This window comes from Macrotis lagotis, chromosome 1 (genome assembly GCF_037893015.1).
Source record: "Macrotis lagotis isolate mMagLag1 chromosome 1, bilby.v1.9.chrom.fasta, whole genome shotgun sequence".
NCBI lineage: Eukaryota > Metazoa > Chordata > Mammalia > Peramelemorphia > Peramelidae > Macrotis > Macrotis lagotis.
Window position 1 is genome coordinate 16503386 of NC_133658.1, and position 23036 is coordinate 16526421.

The following is a 23036-nucleotide window of genomic DNA, read 5'->3' on the forward strand; positions in this document are numbered from 1 at the left end:
AGTGTCTGAGGCTGGATTTGAACTCAGGTCCTCCTGACTCCAGGGCCGGTGCTCTATCCACTGCACCACCTCGTTGCCCCAGACCCCTTTCTTAAAGTTGAAGAAACTTTAAGATCGGAGAAGATAGCCACTTTACGTCAGCAGCAACTAGGTAATACAGTGGATAGAGCATCGGTCTGGGAGTCAGAAGGAACTGAGACACTTGATACTTACTAGCTGTGTGGCCTTAGATAAGTGTCCCGTGCAGGCATCATCTCCAGTCATCCTGATTCCTCACTGGCCACTGGACCCAGATGGCTCCGGAAGAGAAAGCAAAGCTGATGATTTGGCACAGCCCCCCCATCAAGTTCTTGCCATGGCATCACCTCCCTGATGTCATGATTTTCTTCAAGAATAAAGGCTAAGTTCCATCAGTCAGCATCTTACCCAAAAATCATATACTTTATATGTGACAGAGCCCCTTTGGCACAGTAAGTGGATTGGATGGGAAAGACCTGAGTTCAAATTCAGCCCAATACTTACTAGTGTGACCCTGAGCAAGTCACTTAACCTGTCTGTCTCAATTTCCCTAATTGTTATATGGGAATCATATTAGCACTTCCCTCCCAGATTTGCTTGGAGAATCAAATGAAATATTTTTTTGAGGGCTATGAGTTTTTAAGAAACACTTGTTTCCTTTTCTTTTCCCCTTTCTTTCCTTCAGTCTTTCTCTCCATATCAAATGCACTGTTATAAAACAAGTTTTATTTTCTCCCATTGTGAGCCAGCAGTTTATCTCTGCAACTGTGGTCTCGGTTCTCCACTTCAATTGGCCCGTGACAACTGCGTGGAAGGAATTCACCCAGCCCACAAGGAAATATAAAGTCCACAACCTCTGGCAACATGACTTTGTTAGAAATCCTGTCCATGGAATGTACTAGAAAAGACATTTCAAGTCCTGATACTTTGGGTTTTCATGGGTTAACAAGAGAAAAGCCGTATGTCACCATCAGCTCCAGGGTTCAAAGACCTCTTGTCCATCAGATAACAAGAACTTTCAAAACAGGGTTTAGGACTTTGAAAGATGCTGATTGGAAGAGTGCCTTTGGGTCCTTGGAAGGGCTCGGAGCCGGATTCCGCTTCATAAATCCTGTCTAAAATCCTTTTTTTTCTTCCTGAAAACAGTCTGAGTGCAATGTCGCTTGATTTTATTTGGTCTTTAAAAGCTGGCCTACAAAGATCCCCAAACAGCCGCTCAGAAATGAGCTTTGGCTCCCAATACAACTGGCCTTGTTGTCTCAGGCTATCAGCTCCCCAGGTCAATCAGGACCCGCGTTACCTGGAACGGCCAGCTTTGGCCACATCCGCCCAGTACAGCAAATCTGGGCCGACCTTCGCCCAAGAGCCAGCATCCTTAGAATGATGTTTGGCCTTCCCTCTCCAAGAACACCATGACATCAGGGAGGCCATGCCATGCCAGGCGCATGAAGTGGATTGGCGTGAGGGCCGGGGGGTAGTTGGGCTAAGTCAGCCGCCTTACTTTCTCCTCTGGGTCCTGGGATCCCATAGGCGTCGGGACAGTTGGAGAAGGCCCTGCATGGGAGACCGTCAGGGTGACGTGATTGTCCAAGGTCACACAGCAGTGAGTAGCAAGTGTCCGAGGCTGGATTCGCACTCCTGGCCTCATGTCTCCAAGGCCAGTGCCCTTTTCACTGGGTCTTTCAACCATGCTCTTTGTATGTGTATTGTGTGCCTATGTATTTGCATGCAAATACGTGTGCACGTGTGTGTTTGTAGGCGTGTGTTTCCGCATGTGTGTGTTTGTAGGCGTGTGTTTCTGCCCGGGTGTGCTTGTAGGCGTGTGTTTCTGCCCGGGTGTGCTTGTAGGTGTGTGTTGCTGCCCGTGCTTGTGTGTGATGGATGCAGGCGGCGGTTAGGGCTGTGCTTCCCTCTGCAGCCTCTGGCTGCTTGCACTTTCCCCGGGCACCGGCCCGCGCCCAGGGCTTTTTCTTCTCGTTCTTGCCCCAAGGGAAGTCTCTTGTCCTCCCGCGGCCCGAGGGGGGCGAGCAGAAGGGGGGACCTCCCCGCAGAGGCGGGGACGGGGCGCACGCCGGCCCCTGCCGCAGAGGAATACGGTAAAGGCAGGACATTACGGGAGGCGCTGAGGGGAGCGCCTGTTACATCAGCGGGCAGCAAAGTTGCGGGCGCCCGGCGCGGCTGGCACGGACCGCAGCCTCGGGGGCAGCGCGCAGCCCGGCGCGGCTGGCACGGACCGCAGCCTCGGGGGCCGCGCGCAGCCCGGCGGCGTCTCCCCTCGGGCTCCCCTGGCAGCGGGCAGAGCCCCGGCTCGGGGCGGCCGGGGGGCCAGCGCTGCCCGGCGCGGGGCGGCTTCTCCCAGGGAGGCGGCGGCGGCGGCGGCTGCACGGGGCCGGGGCCGCAGGCAGGTGAGTGGGCAGGGGCCGGGGGGCGCCGGGGACCCCAGAGCCGACCGCTAGCCCGTGCCGGGGTCAGGGCCAGGCTGGCGCCGAAGCCGGCTCCGGGCTGACAGCAGGCAGCTGAAGGAAAAGCCTAGCGGGACCCGGGCCGGCCCGCTGAGAGGGTCCTCGGGGTCCGGGAGGGAAACTGAGGCCCCAGGGGACAAGCCTTTGGTCCAAGGTCACAAATCGGAACGAAGCCGGCGGAGCGAATTCGAATCCAGCTCCTCTGATTCTCAGTTAAGTGGGGGGGCTCCGCAGTTTCACCCTTTCTTTTTCTCCCTCCGCTTCTGCGCCCCCCCCCCCTTCTCTGTCTCTGTGTCTCTGTCTTTGTCTCTGCCTCTCTCGGTCTATCTCTAGCTCTCTAGCTTTGTGCCCCTGTGTCTCTGTTTCTATCTCTGCAACCTCTCTCTCACTTTCTAGATCTATCTTTCTGTGTGTCTCTGTCGGTCTGTGTCTCTCGGTCTATCTTTATCTCTCTAGCTTTCTGCATTTTTCTGTCTCTGCACCTTTCTCTGACTGATATCTCTCTGCTTCTCTTTCTTTCCGTGTCTCTATCCCTGTGTCTCAGTATCAGTCTCAGCATCTCTCTCTCTCTCTCTCTCTCTCTCTCTCTCTCTCTCTCTCTCTCTCTTTCTCTCTGTCTGTCTCTCTCTGTCTCTCTGTCTCTGTTTCTCTCTCTGTCTCTCTCTCTCTCTCCCTTTCTCTCTCTCTCTCTCTCTCTCTCTCTCTCTCTGTCTGTCTGTCTCTCTCTGTCTCTGTTTCTCTCTCTGTCTCTCTCTCTCTCTCCCTTTCTATGTCTCTCTATGTTTCTGTGTCTCTCTGTCTCTCTGTGTCCTTGTGTCTGTCTCTGTTCCTGCGTCTGTTTTTGTCTCTACAGCTATCTTGCTGTGTCTCTCTTGTCTCTGTCTCTCTATATCACTCTACCTTTGTCTCTTTCTGCCCCTATAATATTTATTTTCCTGATTCCCTCTATCTCTCTCTATATATATATCTCTTTATTTTTCTGCCTCTCTTTCTATAGTTCTATTTTTCTGACTCTCCATTTTCCTCTCTCTCTCTCTCTCATCAATATATAATAAGATATATATACATACATCAACTTTTCTGCCTGTCTGTCCCTCTGTGTCCCTGTCTCTCTCTACCTTTCTGTATCTGTCTCTGTGTCCCTGTGTCTGTCTCTGTTCCTACCTCTACTTCTGCCTCTATAGCTATCTTTGTGTCTCTCTATTCCTGTCTCTGTCTTTCTGTCTCTGCATCTCTGTCACCATATCTCTCCACTTGATGTCTCTCTGTTTCTCTATATTATTTATTTTTGTTTCCGTTTCTCTATATCTAATTTTCTGTCTCTCTAAAATTTTCTATTTTTTCTATCTCTCTCAATTTTCCCGTCTCTCTCTATTTCTGTCTCTGTCTCCCTCACACCCACACACAATCCTCTCCTTTCCCCCACAACACCCACTTTCCCTGAACTTAGTTCCTAGCAGACAAGTGTTTCAAAAAATAAACAACCCCCCCCCCCCAAGCCACCACTGCTGTGTTTGTACCGAATAGGAGAAGAGAGCTTTGAGAAAATGAGCCAGGAGGGCATGGGGCTCTCGGATCCCCCCCCCCATAACTGCAAGGGACCTTAAAGCTCAGCCAGCTCAGCCAGCTCAGGCAGCCCCTTTCACAGATAAGAAGACAGAGGCGCAGAGAGTTGCCATGGTTTACCCAAGATCTTGGAGCTAGTAGCTGGCCAAGGGAGGCCTGGCACTCAGGTCTCCCGACTCCCCCTCCATCACTCCCCCCCCCCCCGATCCCCACCCCAAGCTTTGCCACCCCAAGTGGCCCCGGAGCAGCCTTTAGAAACTCTCCAGGTGGATGCCCAGGCACTTCAGAGTTCAAGCCCACCCCCATCCTGCCCCCCTCTGCCCCCCATCTCTCTAATTGCAAACACTCATCACAGCACAGGCAAGGGGTGGGGTGGGGTGGGAGAGGGGCTCCCTGTTGCCTTTAGCAGCCGAGACCAGTGTAGACTGCCATACCAGCCTAGTGCCAGCCTGAGCTAGATGCTAGCCAAAGACTCCTCCGGCTTGGGTACCCCAGCATCTGCCTGGGCTCCCCTGGGGACTCTGCAGCTCCTGGTGGGTTCAGGGGGTATGGGTCCCCCCAGAGGACTAAGCTGCCTACCACTGGGGGTTCAGGCTTCTCCGATTCTACCCTGGAGGCCAGACCCCCTTTTCCATCTTAGCCAAGCCCCAGGTTTTCCTCTCTAAGGAGCTGAATGTTGGGGCACCTGTTAGCAGAATCTCTCCTTAGTGGGTAGTAGCTTCTTTTAGAGGTCAAATGGGCTGGTTTGGGAGAGAGGAGAGGCAGGGCCACATGCTCACTTGTCCTCTGTGACCTTCAACTCCTCCCTTCTCTGCTTCCCCTCTCTGGGTCTCAGTTTACCTCTCTGGAAAATAAGGGAACAGCTGCTCTGTAGGTTCCTTTCAGATTCAGCATGTTACCCACTTCCCAAGCAGTGACTTCTCAGAGACCGTCAGGGTTTCATTTTCTTTTCTGTGGGGGTGAAGTTCAAGAATAGTTTGGGGTCCTCTGACTTGACTCAATGCTAATCCAGACTTCCTGATGGAGGGAGCTAGGAGCAAAGCAGTCAGTAAGCCTGTATGCCAGGGATGTGGAACCCCAGGAGGGGAGGGGGGACAATTCCCACATTTAGGGGGTCTCAAGAAGAGAATTAAGAGAAACCTAGGGCTAGACTCCCCAGGAAGAGTGGTGTTCTCCCGGAACGACAACCTACACTCCTTCACTCTTATCCTCCCTTTTTTTTCTCTGGTCTTTTCCAGGAGCCTTGGGAAGCAGAGCTGAGCCCTGGAACCACCCCTTCTTCAGGTTTTCCCCCATCTCTTGCTCATTCAGCCCTTGAATGGGTGACATGCCATGAGAGCAGTGTCCTAGGAGGGGCTGTGCGGGTTAGGGGGGCTCTTCCTCCCCCTCCTTTTCCCTCCAGATGAGCCCAGGAGTCCTGCTACCTTGGGGAGAGGGAACTCCTCAGAACTGAGAAGCTGACCACACTCCTTGAACGTGACCTTGATTTTGACCTGAGGCTTTAGAGTCTGAAAAGTCTAGCCATTTGGGAACTGGAGGGGACTGGGAGTCCAGGTAGAGGTTATCTGGCTTTTGATTAAAAGATTTTTTATTACATGGGATACTGAATCCTCCCTTCACCCAGGGAGTTGGAAAGTGAATCACCCCAGAATCTCCTTTAGTTTAATCCCCCCAATCTCATTCCCAATTTTCAATGCCTTTCCCATGCTAAAGCCTCCCTTCAGAAGCAGCAGCTCTGGGACTTCAGAGGTGCTGTGGCTAACAAGTGCCCCTTGTCTGCCTGGCTTCATCTGGGTGGGGCCAGGGGTGCAGGGGCAGAGGCAGAGGGGCCTGCAGTTTTGACCATGCCTCCCTGAACTGCCTTCTGGTTTCCTCTGCCTCATGTGGGTTTCCAAGACAAGTTGGCATCGCTTCTGCCAGCCCATCTCGTCGGAATTCTCTGTCATGCCAAGCCCCTGCACTTGTAGGAGACTTCAACATCTGATTGACTGATCACCTGACTACGCCCCCCACTCCCCAGAGAACTCTTTCCTGACTCTTCAGAACGAGAACTCACATTTTGCCCAGGTGCTTTCTGGGGGGGCAGGGGGGACCATGGTGTTTCTCCCTGAGAATGCCTCAGACAGCTCCAACTGCACCCAGGCCCAGGAGCCAGTGAATATCTCCAAGGCCATTTTGCTGGGTGTCATCTTGGGGGGCCTCATCCTTTTTGGGGTACTGGGAAACATCCTGGTGATTCTTTCGGTAGCCTGCCACCGGCACCTGCAGTCTGTCACCCATTACTACATCGTGAACTTGGCCGTGGCTGACCTACTACTCACTTCCACAGTGCTGCCCTTCTCTGCCATCTTGGAGATCCTGGGCTACTGGGCCTTTGGCAGGATCTTCTGCAACATCTGGGCAGCAGTTGATGTCCTTTGCTGTACGGCCTCCATCATGGGCCTGTGCATCATCTCTATTGACAGGTACATTGGGGTCAGCTACCCGCTGCGCTACCCCACAATTGTGACCCAGAAAAGAGGCCTCTTGGCCTTGATGTGTGTCTGGGCTCTGTCTCTGACCATTTCCATTGGACCTCTCTTTGGCTGGAAAGAACAGCCCCCCGAGGATGAGACCATCTGCCAGATCACCGAGGAGCCAGGCTACGTGCTCTTCTCAGCTCTGGGGTCCTTCTACATTCCATTGGCCATCATCCTGGTGATGTATTGCAGAGTGTATGTGGTGGCCAAGAGAGAAAGCAAGGGCCTCAAGCATGGCCTGAAGACAGACAAGTCAGACTCCGAGCAGGTGACCCTCAGAATCCATCGAAAAAATGCTCCTTCTGCCAGCACCTCTGGATCCAGCTCCAAGAACAAGACTCACTTTTCTGTGAGGCTTTTAAAGTTTTCCAGAGAGAAAAAAGCAGCAAAAACTCTGGGAATCGTGGTGGGCTGCTTCATCCTCTGCTGGCTCCCATTCTTCTTAGTGATGCCAATTGGTAAGTCTTTGGAGGGGATGAATAAAATCCCTTTACAAAGTTGTACTTCTTAACTTTGCCTGCCAAATAGGATGGATGCTTCTCCTCCAGGCTCCTTAGGTTTGCTGTTCAAGCTCTCTGTCAGTAGCAGGTCCATCAGCATCTGGGATACAGAATCAGCATGGGGAATGTGTAATCAAAAAACTCTAGGAGAAGCAGTGTTTAGACAATGGGCAAAAGTCTTGTCTTTGAAGTCAGAGGATCTGTGTTTGAATTTATTTGTATTACTTTGGTCAAGTCACTTCCTTTCCTCAGCTTTAGTGCCTTCCTTAGTTTCATTCAGGGTTTAGAGCAGATGATCCTAAGGTGCCTTCCTACTTTCAGCCTTGGACCTTCTGATCCCAGTCTGGTTGGTTCCCACATGGAATACCCTCTCCTCCTCTTTGGGTTTTATTTTTCTTTATCTATGAAGAAAGTGGTTGGACTCCAAGGTCTTAAGATCCATTCCACCTCAAAAATGATGGTCCTCTTATCCAGTCTCTACTACCTTTGTGACCTTGGACATGTCACATCAACCACTCTGGGCCTTCGTTTTTCTCATCTATCAGTTGAATGTGTGAGATGAAATGATATCCAAGATATCCATCCCTTCTAAGCTATGATCAAAGACCCGTATAGAAATATCAAAGACCTATATTTTAACCATTTTTTTAAATTACCAAAACTCCCTGGAAATACAACCTGAAAGTAGGAGTTTTCCGTTCCATGTGGGGTCCATCCTGTTTTATATTATAGAAGAAAAGTCACTTTCAGAGTATAAGAAAGCCTTTTCTAATGAATGCAGATTAATCTGCCTCCTTGAAAAGAATGGCAAGTTATTTTATTAGCTTTAGTGGCTATTTAACCTAAACACTCCCAGGTCTTCCTTCAGCAAGCATTAGCGCTGAGGTTTGTGAAAGGTCTCGTCAAACATTGCAGCTAAATCTGTGTGTGTGTGTGTGTGTGTGTGTGTGTGAGAGAGAGAGAGAGAGAGAGAGAGAGAGAGAGAGAGAGAGAGAAGAGAGAGAGAGAGAAGGAGAGGGAGAGGGAGAGGGAGAGGGAGAGAGAGTTCATTTTGCTTTGGGAGTAATCATCAAGCTTGCTCTGGACAATTGCCGTTGCTAGGATGTGATTATACTAACAAGTATTCTGTTGGAAAAAATAATCTGATTATGCTTCATAACTATGCACTCATTTTCTGGATTCAAAATGAAAGGGAAGTACAGTGAACTGTTAACAGAAAAAAAAAATCAATGGAAGCTCCAACCCATTTGAGCTTTAAAGAAAACACCATAAGTATATTTCCCAATGAGTAAATACTTCATTCTTCACTGTGACAACGTGTGTGTGTGTTATAGCAAGCATCACTACCGTCCAGACTCTTGACAGGATGGTTGATTTCTTTCTATCTGGGAGCTCCAGCTGAAACAGGGTGAAAAGCATCCGCTGGTTTACAAGTCCAATTTCTGCAGATGCTAAATTAACTCTTGTCAAAAGCAATCGGATCATGGCTAGCATCAGCGAGCTGATCCACTCGGAGCAGTTCACAAATGCGAGGGCGAGGGAGGGAACCTTTCGACAAGATCCCAAAATGGTGGCTTGTTATTTTTAGTCTGCAGATTCAAATACTGAAGAGTCCTACCCGTTGTGGAGAGAGACTCAGACAAGAAACTTGGAAAGTGGTCATGAGAAATGGTTCAAGTTAATGGTTCCAGTCCTTTGGGGTCAAATTTCGATGGTATGCACTTAGTGGAGCTTCAGTTTTGATTTATTGGTTTGGGTTGTTATTTTTTTTCCTCCTGTACAACCCTTAGAACACTGTAGTGGCCTGCTGTGATAAGTGCTTGAGCATAATTCAGGATTAAAGAATGCTGGAGAATGCCAAGAGGACCCTCTCGTCACTAAAAAACCTTGGTTTGACCTTGGTCAAACCGTGGCATCTCTACTATTTTATTTTCCTCAAGTGTAAAATGAGGCATCTCGAAGGTCTCCCCCATCTTAACCCCGATTTTCCAGGTTCTATTTTAGGTTCTAGATTCTAAAGTATTTCAAGTTATGTCATCTAAGGTCTAAATGTCATTGCTTTCAGTTTCAAGTCTCTGGCCCTAAGGAGTCTTATATCTTTGGGAAATGCTCAGTGTATTATCTGCTGCTTTTCCATTTGGCATCCTCGGATTCTGTGATATGTTTCCTTGAAGAATCCTTCTCTCCCTCGTTCTACCAACTGACCAGTGGGATTTAATGGGCAGCTTTCCTTCTCACCAACAAGAGATTCTTCTCCTAGAATTTTAGTAACTGTTTCAACAAGGGAAAGGCCCCCTAATACACCTATTTTCTCATCCACTCCTACTTCCAACCTAAAAAAATAATCAGCTTAAGACTGGATGCCATTGCTTTCAGCTTCAAGTCTCTGGCCCTAAGAATTCTTACGTCTTTTGGAATTGAGTTTATTGTCTCTTTCTTTTCCATTTGTATTTCTGTGGTTCTAAGGTTATTTTGAAAGAATTCTTTACTCCCTTGCTCTACCAACTGACCAGTGTAACCTGATAGCACACCTGGTCACCAGCAGGACAGTCCTTGTCTAGGAGACTTGGAATCTATTTCAACAGTGGAAGGACCTCACAACGTGAAAGGACCTCACAACCCTCCGATCCTCTCATCTATTTCCACATCCAAAAAGATCTCTTAAAGGAAAAAGGAAGTATAGAGAATTAGTGATGAAGTGTTGTGATGATATGATAGCTAGGATGTATAAAGTTTACAAAGTATTTTACAAATATTGCCTCATTTTCTCCTTGCAACAACCCTAGAAGGTGCAATTATAACACTCATTTTACAGATGTAGAAAGTGAGGGAGATAGAAGATAAGTAACTCACCCAAAATCAAACACAAGTGTCTGAGGCTAGCTTTGAACTTATATCTCCTGACTCCAGGTCCCAAATTCTATCCATCTGTGGTCACTATAAATGTACCTCAATATATTCTGGAACTGGGATGAGTTGGGCAGTTCCTTGGAGAAGGCTTGGTAAAATGTGAATATCCAGTGTAATGAACCTTACCCATATCTAATTGCAGGAGGCTGGTGGACAAATGTGTGCCCCAGCCTGGATACATCTAGAACCTCCCTGAATGGACTCAGATGGTCACAATTTTGAAGCAATCCAAGCAGAGAATGTCATATCAGAGTAGAGAAGAAAAGAGAAGGCCCTCAAAGAGGAGGTTTCTGGGGTGTGCAGTGGGATAGGGAGGACACAGAGCTTAGAGTCAACTATGCAGGCAAACAGGAAGCACCTTGCTAAACTCTAGAAATACAAGAAAAATAAAAAACAGGCACACTTCTCAAGGAACTAAAAATCTACTGAAGGAGACCTCATTTAAATTGCCTCATTTAAATTAAATTAAGAAGCTAAGAGACAGGTGTAAGGAGGGAGAGCATTCTAGGTAGTGTAGGTGAATGGTAGTATGGGTAAAGGCAAGGAAAATAGAAACAGAAGGTCAAAACTCATTATCTACTGGAAGCCTTCCTTCATCCACTTAGTTACTGTCCTTCCCACTTCAGTCAGTCAGTCAGTAAACATATATTAAACTCTTATTGTGTGTCAGACACTATCCAAAATGAGACACAAAAAAAAATGTAAAACCCAATTCTTGCCCCAGGAAGCTCATGGTCTAATGGAGGAAAGAGCATTGACAATGATGTACAAATATTCAGGATTAATTTGAAATAATCAGTAGAAGGAAGGCATGAGAATTGGGGGGGGGGGGGGTGAGGAAAGGCTTCCTGTAGAAGGTGGGACTTGAAGGAAGCCAGAGGAGAGATGGAGAAGGCACCAGATTTTGAAGGTCTTGAAATACCAAATGAAGGATTTTATATTTGAGCTTGGAGGGTAAAAGGGAACCATTGAAGCTTGTTGAGCAGTGGAGTTACAGTCAGATCTGTGTTTTGGAGAATTATTTTGCATCTAAAATGGAAGATAGATTGGAGAGAGGACAGATGAGGCAAGGAAATCAATAGAAGATGTTCATTACGATAGTCCAGGGGAGAAAATGGGATGGGAATTCTACTTCCGTAAATTATTTACTATGAGTCTGGAGCCAAGTCACTTTTTGTTTGTCCTTCATTCTCAAAGAGGACCGATGACATCAGGAAGGCGATATCTTGACTTGCAAGTGAATTGGATGTAAGTGATGAAGGATTGTGAAAAGTCACCAGTCTCCCTCTCTTCTCCATGTAGTTAAAAAAAACCATTAGCACAATATAGAGCAGGATAATGAGAGATGGCCCCAGATGCAATCAAGTCATTTAATCAATCAACCTACTATGGACTAAGCACACCAGGTATAGTAACAAAAGTTCCTACTTTCAGGGAGTTTCCATTCTATCAGAGGATAAATATATGTGTATTTGTGTGTTTGTATGTACATTTAAATACATATGCATTTATATGTAGCTTGTACATATATATATATATATATATATATATATATATATATATATATATATATATATATACCATGCATGGAAATGGACATTCATGTGTGCATAAAGTATATTAACTTATAAATGTATGAATATGTATCCATAGATCACATACAACATAGATCCTGGTTGACTCCTGTCCCATGTTCTCACTTCTCATCTCCATCTCCTGGCTCTTCTGGCTTCCTTCAAGTCCCACCTTCTACAGGAAGCCTTTCCTCAACCCCCCCCCCCCAATTCTCATGCCTTCCTTCTACCGATTATTTCAAATTAATACCAAATATTTGTACATCATTGTCAATGTTCTTTCCTCCATTAGACCATGAGCTTCCTGGGGCAAGAATTGGGTTTTGCATTTTTTGTGTCTCATTTCGGATAGTGTCAGGCACACAATAAGAGTTTAATATATGTTTACTGACTGACTGACTGTGGGAAGGACAGTAACTAAGAGGAAGGCAGAAGGCTTCCTGTAGGTATTGGGTTTTGTTCTTCACCTTAAAGGAGACAAGAGAGTCAAGAATGTGTTCTGGGGATGTGAGGATTGAGAATGCAAAGGAATGGAGAGAGGCAACCAGTGCCACCTATGAGGGAATAGATTTTGTCCGTCAGTCATTTTTCAGTCCTGTCCAACTCTTCGTGACTTCATGACTTGGGCTTTTCTTGGCACCGATACTGGAGATTCTGTTTACCATTTTCTTCCCCAGTCCATTTTACAGATAAGAAAACTGAGGAAAACAGGATTAAGTAACTTATTAAGTAATTAAGTAATTAAGAACCACAGAGCTAGTAAGTGTCTGGGGCCAGATTTGAACTCAGGAAAGTGACTTTTCCTGACTCCAGACCATTTCTATTTACTTTTCTGCCTAACTGCTCCCATGAGAAACAATAAGATCATTTTAGCTAAATTATAGTGTACATAACAAGGGAATAATGTGTCAAAAATGCTGGAAACATTAGATGGAGACAGACGACAGACTGCACACGGCTCAGAACGTTAGACACAGACAGGTCTTTAGATTTGATCCTGGAAGTGTCTGAGAGTCTCTTGAATATATTGAGGAGAGGCATAGTCTAACCTGTGCTTTGGAAAAAACCTTGCTAGGTAAGTTGAGGAATGATTATTGTAAGGAAACACTTGAAGCTGGAGGCCAATTAGAAGACTATTGAAATAGTCCAGGCAAGAGGTGATGAGAACTCAAGTTAGAAAGGTGACTGTGTGAGTGGAAAGAAGGAAAGAGATAGTAGAGATGATGCTGAGACTGGATTAAGGAGGGAGGAAGAATGAGTTTAAAATCTTGAACTGAGGGTCAGCTAGGTGGCATGGTAGATAGAATACCAGTCATGGAGTCAGGAGGATTTGAGTTCAAATTTGACCTCACTTAATAGTCGCTTCACTGTGTGACCTAGTGCAAGTCTCTTAACCCCATTGCCTTGTAAAAACAAAAACAAAAACAAAATACCTGGATGACTGAAAGGAGAGTGATTCATGAGACAGAAATCACAAAGTGTAAATAGGGGAGAGGTCAGGGGTCAAGATAGTGATTGAATTCCAAGAGAGAAAGGGGTGGAACTCAACTCTTGGGAGAATAAAGAAAGACAATACTATAGTATTGGCCCAAGATGACAATGGCCATGGTGAAACTGAAGCCTCTTGTGTCCTATTTGGGAGAAACCTAAAAGAAGTTTTGAGTGATGCCCCATCAAAGTCAGTGTGACAAAATCATGGAGTCCAGACAGATAGAGTTGTAATTCTTCAAACATTGATTTACCACATCACCAAAAGCAATTCACAGGATCAGACATCTAGAGTCGAAATTTCCCTTAGAGGTTAAGTTTTATCCCACCCCATTTAACTACTAAGGAAACTGAGTCTCAAAGGGGTTAAATGACTCTCCAGATAGAGTCTGAAGCAGGTACAATGCTGACAATAATTACTTTGAAGGAGATGAATCTTTTATCCTCACTGAGCTTCAGCTTCATTTCTAAAATGTGGATAATAATCCTTTTCTCCTCCTCCAATCCCTCCAGCAATATTGCATTTGTCCATAAACTATCTGGAGCTCACTTTTCCTTTACAAGTGACATCAGAGTCAAGTTATAAACCACAACAGAAAAATGCCCATCTCAGAGAGTTTCTGTTTTTATCCCAAACAGGGACCATTTACTCCATGTCAGTCTCGTGTCTGTTTTCTAAGAAAACAAAAACAAAAACAAAAAGTCCTAGATCCATCTTAAAAGAATAAAAATTTGCTAACCTTGAGGATATTCCAAAAATACCAACCCTGGTCTCTTAATTTCAAGAATTTAAATGACCGTCTCATGAAAGAGGGACCAATCTCATTGTATTTCATCCCAGAAAGCAGTCATGAAGCAAAAATTGGCAACATTGGAGAGAAGTCAATTTAAACTCTATGTTGGAATGTGGGGGGAAGACAGTATTAAAGATATCCAATGGGGGAATGAGATACAGAGAAGAGATGTCCCCCTTCAAGAAAGAGTTGGATGATCACTAGTCTGAGATTGGTGGACACATTATATTCAAGCTTGAGTTAGACAAGATGCTGAGATCCCTTTGAACTCTGACACTTTTTCGGCAGAGATTGTTGGAGAAGTGATTTGTTTTGATATTGGCTGTAACCACAGTTCTAAAAGAAGTGTTTCACTTATTCATTTATTCACTCACCCATCCATCATCCATTTGTTCAACCATCCAATGAGTGGAGATTATTTTAGTTTTTCTTTTTGAATTTCAAGTGTCTAATTCAACATATGGAAATTCATTCATTCATTCATTCCTACTGGGTGCCAAATTAAGCACTGTGGCTAAAAAAAGTTGCAAAAGATGGTCTCTGCTCTCAAGGAGCTTGTAACCTAGTGACCGTTAAATTATAATCTATTAATAGTGGTCATGAACTATTTGGAAGACTGTCCCATGGAAGATATATTAAATAGATTGTTTAATCCCAGGGGAGAGGTCCAGGAGCAGTCATTTGAAGTTTCCAATACATTCATTGAGGTTGGATTTCAGGGGGAAAAAAATCCCTGAAGCTGCTCCACAGTTGAATGGGCTGCATGGAAGTATTGGGTTTCGCCACCACTGGAGGTCTTCAATGGGTTCATAACCTGGACCCTTTGTTGGAGATCTTGTAAAGGCAATTCCTGGTCAGTTCTAGGTTGGATGAAATGACTCCTGGAAGACTCTTCCAAGAATCTGTGATTTTCTAACTGGCTGACCTTTCAGGCAGCAGTATGCTACTCTGATATTTCCTGATTCCTGATTCCTGATTCAGGAAAAACTTTGGTCTGGATGCTCCCAGGCAAAGCCAAGAGGGTTCACAGAAGGTCCCATTGGTTGTCACCCTCCTGGAATGCTGGTGGAGCCTCAGCCCATGCCCAAAAAGGACTGGAGAAGGGGGGGGTCATGTTCTGCCTGCCTAGAGCTGATTGCCAGGACATTTGGTTTTGTTCAGAAACCTGCTAGTTTAGATGGGGACCAAGGAGCTTTGAACCTTATAAGGAGAATCTTCTTTGAGAACTTTGCCCCTCCCCCCAGACTGCAATCCCATTGTTTTTCACAGGCTTCCTTTGCCTTTCAATATTCCATAGCACCTGGCTCTATGTTCCTTAGGCCATAGGCTGAAATGGCAAAGGGAAAAACCAATTTGAAAGCAGCTGGTGTCCATTTAGATGTTTCTAGGGAAATAGTTCCAAAGAGGGCTGGTTTCCCAGAACAGTTAAAGCCTGAATCTCAGCCCCCTCACCTCCATCCCCTCATCTAGGACTTCCTAGAAGGGACAGCTAGGTGACACAATGGATTGAACACCAGCCCTGGAATCAGAAAGACCTGAGTTCAAATCAAACCAATTAACCCTGATTGCCTCACTTCCAGGGCCATCTCCAGTCATTCCAATTCCTATCTGGCCACTGGACCCAGAGGGCTCTGGAGGAGAAAGTGAGGCTGGGGACTTAGTACAACTCCCCCCCCTCACTCAGATCCAATTCATGCGCATGTCACGAGCATCACCTCCCTGGTGTCATGGTCTTCTTTGAGAACAAAGAACAAACAACAAACAGAAGGAATCAACAGAAACAGCAGAAATGTTCCACGGAACACAAATGGCTAACAAGAGAATCCAAAGATGTCCCAGAGGATTTGAATCTCTCTTTTTCTATCTTAGTTCTCCCAACTATAAATAAAGATAAAGAGGGAAGAGGCCATCTATGCTTTCCCAGAACTAACTTTATTTGTCCAATGATAGTAGAAACTGGAGGGAAATGGTCAGTGTCTGAGGACCCGGTCCCAGTCCTGGTGGGTCAGATGCCTGCAGCCCCCTGCTATTTCTTCAAATGGATGAAAAATGTAGATATCCCCAGCTGAAGTCAGGGAACAGACTGTCCTTGATTGAGAGGCTTCCCTGAAGTTGGATTCAACTGCCTTTGAATTATCCTCCCCTCCCTGGGTAAATTTCCTAGAGCTCAGGATGGGCCCCAGGCGAAGGACTGAAGCAGACTGGCTGCTTTCCTGTAATCCCGACCTCCCATCTTTTTTAATAATGATTGGCATTTGTAGGGTCATAGATCTAGAGATGAAAAGGACCGAAATACCATTTTGTCCAACTTTCTCATTTTTTCACAGAAGGAAACTGAGGTTCAGGGAGGTTCATTGATTTTTTTCAAGGCCAAATAGGGAGGAAATGACTGAGGGAAAATTGACATCTAGTCCTGAGTTTGAATCCAGCCATTTTGCTTCTCTGGCATATTTTGTCCTATACGCAGCAGGCAGTGATGATGATTGATGTTTGTTCTTGCTTATCAAAGAAAACCATGGCATCAGGGAAGTGATGTCAGTACAATGGATAGACAACTGGGCCTGAAGTTAGGAAGGCCTGAGTTCAAATTCATCCTCAGATGCAAACAAGCCACTCTACCACTGACTGGCTCAGTTTCCTCAACTGTAATAAAGGAATAAGAACACCTGCCTCAAAGTGAGAATTCAGAAGACAATATTTCTAAGAAGGACTTAATATATGGGCCCTCTCAAGAGTTCTATGAATTCTTGGTGCTTTCCTCTATGAAATGATCTCTCGCTGTTGGACTGGATGACTCCTAAATCCCCTCCACCCTAAATAGTAATCTCATGATTTGAGATTTCTGCTGAGATCTTTCAAACTCCAAGTATAAAGCTTTAAACACTAGACTGGTGAATCACCTTGGTTCTATTCAAATCCTGACCACAGTCTGCCATACATGCACACACATGCACACATATACATATCCATACATCTACATAGTATTTAATATATATAATATACATATATTTTATTTAATATGCATGTTATATAATATATATATTATTTAATATACATGATATATAATATAAACATGTTATTTAATATATAATATATAATACACATATATTATTTACTATATAAGATATATAATGCACACATATATCATTTAATATATTATATGTAATATACACACATATTATTTAATATATGATCTATAATATACATATATTATTTAACATACATCATATATAATATACCTATATATTATTTTACATATATGATATATGTATATTATTTAATGTATGTTATGTGGTATACATATATTATTTCATATATATTCTATAATACACACATATATTATTTAATAACTATGATATATATGTATATATTTGATATGTGATATATAATCTACATATATAAAATGTTTCATGTCCTTAGTTATTTTAAGGGTTGTCTCCCTGAATAGACTAAAAACTTCTTAAAAATAGCAACACTTTTTGTCTTTCTTTTTTAGTACTAGTTCTCTGCCTGGTGCATGCTTAATATGAAATGCATGTTGACTTGGCTTGACTTTCCAGTTGGCAGGAGGTCCTACTAATAACTCCTAAGGAAAAACTAATTCACACTAATTCTTGTCTTATTATGAACTGCTGTGTCTTCAAGTGCACCCTCCACCCTGCTTACCTTGTGCTCTTGTCGATATATCCTTTTTTTATTTTTTACTGAAATCTTAATTTTTCCAATTACATGCATAGGTAGGTTTAAACATTCATCTATTTGCACATTTATGATTTCCACGCTTTTCTACTACCTTCTCTTCCTTCCCCCTCTCCCCATGGCAACCAATAAACATCTGTATATTTTTTGTATGTGGAGAGGGGACAATGGACTTGCCCAAATGATTTGCACAAAGGTCACAGAGCTAGTAGCTATCAAGTATCTGAGACTAGATTTAATTAAGTCACTGCGCTTCCCACTATGCCATCTAGCGGTCCCCATCTTTTCTTGAAAAACATTTTTTGTTTGTTTTTTGGTGAGGCAAGGAGGTCAAGTGACTTGTTCAGATTACATGGTATCAAGTGTCTAAAGTTGGATTTGACTCTAGGTCGGTGCTCTATCCACTGTGCCGCCAACCTGCCCCACAATAATTTCTAATAATTTCATCAGGAGTCAGTCCACTAAACCTGCTGTAGGGCTTCCTCAATTCCTTGTGTAATGAATAGAAAACTGTCATAGATTCTGACTCTGTACTTATTGGTTCATTTAGTCTTTTGAGGCTCTGGGCAGGCCCTGAAAAATTGACATGGCAGAGTCAATGCCAGCCTGAATTGTGTCTTCGTCGGGAAGTCCCTTATACTTGTGCCAAACTCACATGGAAAAGGATTCCTGTGGGCTGCATAGTGACTTCCTCAACATTTCCTAATTCTACTTTAATGCAGTTCTGTCCCACTCAGATTTAGGGCCTTGAGTTTGCTACCTGTGCTAGTACATTGAGGAAAAACAGGTGCAGTTTGTGCGCCGAGCCTCTGCCCTCTATTGCTAATTGTTTCCCTCCCACTCCAGGAACATTGCACCTCCTTTCCATTTCATACATTTCCCTGATGATCTCCATCAATCTATAAAGAAATAATGAGAGGAAGTAACAGAGACAGAGGCAAGACAGAGACAGAAAGACAGAGAAACAGAAAAAGAGAGACAGACAGCGACAGAGCAGAGAGACAGAGAGACACACACAGAGAGACAGAGATAGAGACAGAGACAGAGAAGAGAGACACAGACGGAGAGAGAGACAGAGAGACAGAGACAGAGAGAGACAGAGAGACAGAGACACACACAGAGAGACAGAGATAGAGACAGAGACAGAGAAGAGAGACACAGACAGAGAGACAGAGACAGAGAGAGAGACAGAGACACACACAGAGAGACAGAGATAGAGACAGAGACAGAGAAGAGAGACAGATAGAAGAGGCAGAGAGACAGAGATAAAGAGGAGACAAGGAGACAGAGAAAGCCAGAGAGATAGAGAGACACAGAGAGAAACATACACACACACACACACACACACACACACACACACACAGTCAGACAGAGACACAGAGAGACAGAGACAGACAGACACAGAGAGATAGAGAGACAGACAGACAGACAGAGAAGAGAGACAGATAGAAGAGGCAGAGAGACAGAGACAGAGGAGACAAGGAGACAGAGAAAGTCAGAGACAAAGACAGAGAGAGACACAGAGAGAGAGAAAGAGACAGACAGAGGGGGAGAGAGAGAGAGAGAGAGAGAGAGAGAGAGAGAGAGAGAGAGAGAGAGAGAATTTTATGAGTAAAGTGCAAGAAAGAAGCTATAACTGACTTCAAAGCATCATAACTCTGGTGCTAGAATGGACTCTAGAGGTATCTAGTCCCAACTTCATTTTTTATAGGGAAGGAAACTAAGTCCACAAAGCTGAAATGACTTCAAATGATTCGTCCCAAGTCACACAAAGAATAAGTGTTGGCATTCCAAAGCAGGCTCTTTGACTGTGCATGCAATGTTCTTCTTGCTATTTGTCCATAGAGATAGCATGGCATAGTACCTGGAGAAGTGCCCTCCATGCTAGGACGACCTGGATTCAAGTCTTGGCATCAACACATACTGGCCAGGTGACCTTCTCCAGTCACTTAGCATCTCAAACAACAGGCATCTATTCATTGCTTCTAGTAAGCCAGTCACTGTAAAAAGGTCCAGGAATATAAAGAGAGGCAAATACATAGTCTCTGTCTTCAAGAAGGTGACATTCCAATGATTCACATGCTATGCCTATAGCTATGTTTGTACAAACTTTGGATTGAATAAATCTAATATCATTTCAGGTAGAAAACACCAAAGGGAGGGAGGGAAGTAGACCAGAAAAAGCCTCTTGGAGAAGGTAGATTTTGCTTGTATACAGATGTGCCTTTTCCCACTATTATTTGATAGTTCCAGAAGTGTTAGCAATAGCAATAAGACAAGACAGAAATTAAAAACATAAATACAGGCAAAGAGGAGAGGGAACTATCTTTATTTCATGATGACTTGATGGCTTAATTAGAAAATGCTGGAGAATCACCAAAGAAACAATTAATACAATTAATACCCTCAGTAAAGTTGAAGGCTTGAAAATTAACCTACAAAACCAATATTATTTCTACATAATAACAAAAGCCGAGAGGCAACAATAGAAAGGGAAATCCCATTAAGATAAGTACAACATGCATAAATATTTGAAAGTCTATCTACCAAAGCACAAAAAATACTTGGATAGATTCAACTGCAAAAATCTTGCTGTTATTGTCGCTGTTGGATTATTTCAGTTGTATCAGACTCTCCTTGACTCCATTTGGGGTTGTCTTGACAAAGATGATGGAGAAGTTTGGCATTTCCTCTCCAGATCATTTTACAGATGAGGAAATTGAGGCAAGAAGGTTTAAATGGGGGCAGCTAGGTGGTGCAGTGGATAAAGCACTGACCCTGGAGTCAGGAGTACCTGGGTTCAAATCCGATCTCAGACATTTGATAATTACCTATCTGGGTGGCCTTGGGCAAGCCACTTAACCCCATTTGCCTTGCAAAAAAGAAAGGCTTAAATTATACCCAACTACTAAGTGTCTGAGGCCAGGTTTGAATTCAGGAAAGTCAGTCTTCCTGACTCCAGATTCTGTACGCTATCAATATCACCACCAATACATATAAAAAAATGCAATTTTTGTTGTTCGTATTTGTCTCTTTGTGACTACATTTGGGATTTTCCTGGCAAAAAAATACGGAATGGCTGGCCAAGTCCTTCTCTAGCTTATTTTACAGATGAGAAAATTGAGGCAAATAGGGTTAAATGATTTTCCCAAATCTTGACTTCAGGTCTAAAACTCTATACACTACCCCACTAGTTGCCAAAATATTAATGGCAGTATTTTTGTGATGGAAAACAATTGGAAAACAACACCAATGCTCATTGATTGGATAATGGATATATAAATTAATAAATATATAAATTAATGCAGGGTTACCACGCTGAAAGAAGCAGCAAACTAAAGAATACAGAGAAGCCTGGAAAGACTTGCATGAATTGATACAAAGTAAGGAAGCAGAAGTAGTAAATCAATATACTCAGTGACTGCAGCAATTGAATGGAAGTGATTGCAGCTACAAAGAGTTTGAAAAATGAAATGAGTGTGGTAAAATTAGAAAGAACAAGTTTGAGACCAAAGAAGAGAAATAAGGAGATCCCTCCCCTTACTGCCTCATTGAAAATGGGAAGCCCATCAAAGTGGAGCCTTTCATGTAACAGCAATTTCACTGATTTTTTTCTCTTGCTCTATTTTTAAAATCATGTTTATAGGAATGGATGAGAAATATATAGCAGGAAATCTAGCAAATGTAATCAATGAAAATCTACTTTTTAAAAAAAGAAAAAGACTGCTTGTTATTGAGGACTTCAAGAAAGGAGGAGTTGAGGAGAGGTAGAAAATTGAATTTATATCTCATAGACCTGGAATGAAAAGAAAGGGGGAAACGAGCAGCAATTCAAGTGAGTAGGCAAGTCAAATAATATATAATAAATATAATAGATCCAAAAATTAAAATTATCAAAATAAAATAGGAAAAATAGATAATAAAAATAATACATAATAAATGTTTTCCCCTAAGAGAATGGAAACTCCTATGGATCAAGAATTATTTTATCTATTTCTTTGTATTCCCAACAGTTAACAGTACCTGGAAATGTTAAAACAATGCATTTCTGTTAAACTGAATTGAAGATAGGCAATACCTATTCATCATTCAGTCAATCAATAAACATTATTTATAAAGTCTGCTGCTTTAGATTAGAGAAACCTATGAGACAGGCCTTTGAGATACAAGGAGCAAAGTGAAACAGTCTTGAACTCCAAAGAATTAACATTATGCCAGAAGGTTACAACATATGCATAGTTAGTTTAAAAAGGGATATGTACAGAATAGGTAGCAATTTGGAACTGAAGCTCCCAAAAGCAGGAGATAAGAAAAGGTCATTTAGGGGCAGTTAGGTGGCGCAGTGGATAGAGCTCCGACCCTGGAGTCAGGAGGACCTGAGTTCAAATGTGCCCTCAGACACTTAATAATTACCTACTGTGTGGCCTTGGGCAAGCCACTTAACCCCATTGCCTTGCAAAAACCTAAAAAAAGGGGGTGAGGATATATTGGAGTTGAGTTTTGATGGAAAACAGGGATTCCCCAAGATCAAAGAGATATTGGAAGTGCATTTTTGCCTGTGTAACTAAATGAAGGTGAAAAATGGAATAGAATCTTTGGGGAAGTCCAAGGCTGTTTGGAAGAAGCAGAGAATTTGTGAGAGGAAGAAATGTGCATTCATCCTGGAGAGAATAAGAGTTTGGGTTTGTTTGGTTGGTTTTTATCCTAAGGGTAATGGGAGTTCCAGCAGCCCTTGATTAGGACAGTAATGACTGGCCTTTACATAGCTTTTTCGAGTTTGCAAATTGTTAAATGTCTGTTAGTTCATTTTATCTTCACAAAATTCCTGCCTTATACAAACATCTGTTTTATAGAATTCAAAACTAAAGCAAAAATCAGTTCAATGACTTGCCCAGGATCATACCCTTATAAATGTCTAAGGCTGGATTTGAACTCGGGCTTTTCTAACTTCAAGTACAAAAATTTTGCCTACTGAGCAGCCTGTGACTCAGTGAAGAGTTTTAGGAAAGAAAGGAAAGATCTTGGACGTCAGTCAATAAACATCCATTAAGCTCCTACTATGGGCCAGGAATTTACTAAGGGCTGGAAATACAAAATAATGACAAAAACTATAACCAAAAGCCCAGTCCTTGGTGTCAGATCACTATTTAATGGACTAGACAACATATAGACAATGGTACAAACAAGCTTTTTTATACAGGAGAAATTAGGGCTGTAGAGAAAAGATAACTATATTAAGGAATTTTGAGAAAGATTTCCTCTAGAATTGAAAGGCTCATTGAAGATGTCTAGAGATGGAAGGTCTTATTCCAGCAACATGCAGGAAGCCAGTGTCACTGTAACATAGCATTCCTAGTGGGAAGTAAGGTGCAAGCAATCTGGAAAGGGGTGAGCTTATGAAGGGATTTGGACACCAAACAGAGTTTTATATTTGGTTTTCAATGTAATAGGGAGCTACTGAAGGTTTGAGTTGGGGGAATGGTATCATCAGAACTGAATTGTAGAA

General features: G+C 43.5%; 1 protein-coding gene across 3 annotated transcripts in view; it reads left to right on the top strand.

Annotated features, from left to right (window-relative positions):
• Window positions 1-1226: 1226 nt before the first annotated feature.
• ADRA1A (adrenoceptor alpha 1A) overlaps window positions 1227-23036 on the top strand; it is a 136066-nt gene continuing 114256 nt past the window's right edge. The window contains exons 1-2 of one of the 3 annotated variants that reach the window (XM_074195194.1): window positions 1227-1621; window positions 5285-7023. In XM_074195194.1, the coding sequence (XP_074051295.1) occupies window positions 6141-7023 (883 nt within the window). In that variant the 5' untranslated portion in view covers window positions 1227-1621; window positions 5285-6140. Of the gene's footprint in view, window positions 1622-2387; window positions 2424-5284; window positions 7024-23036 lie in introns of those variants that run through there. The other 2 variants (XM_074195198.1, XM_074195195.1) reach the window with 2 other exon arrangements.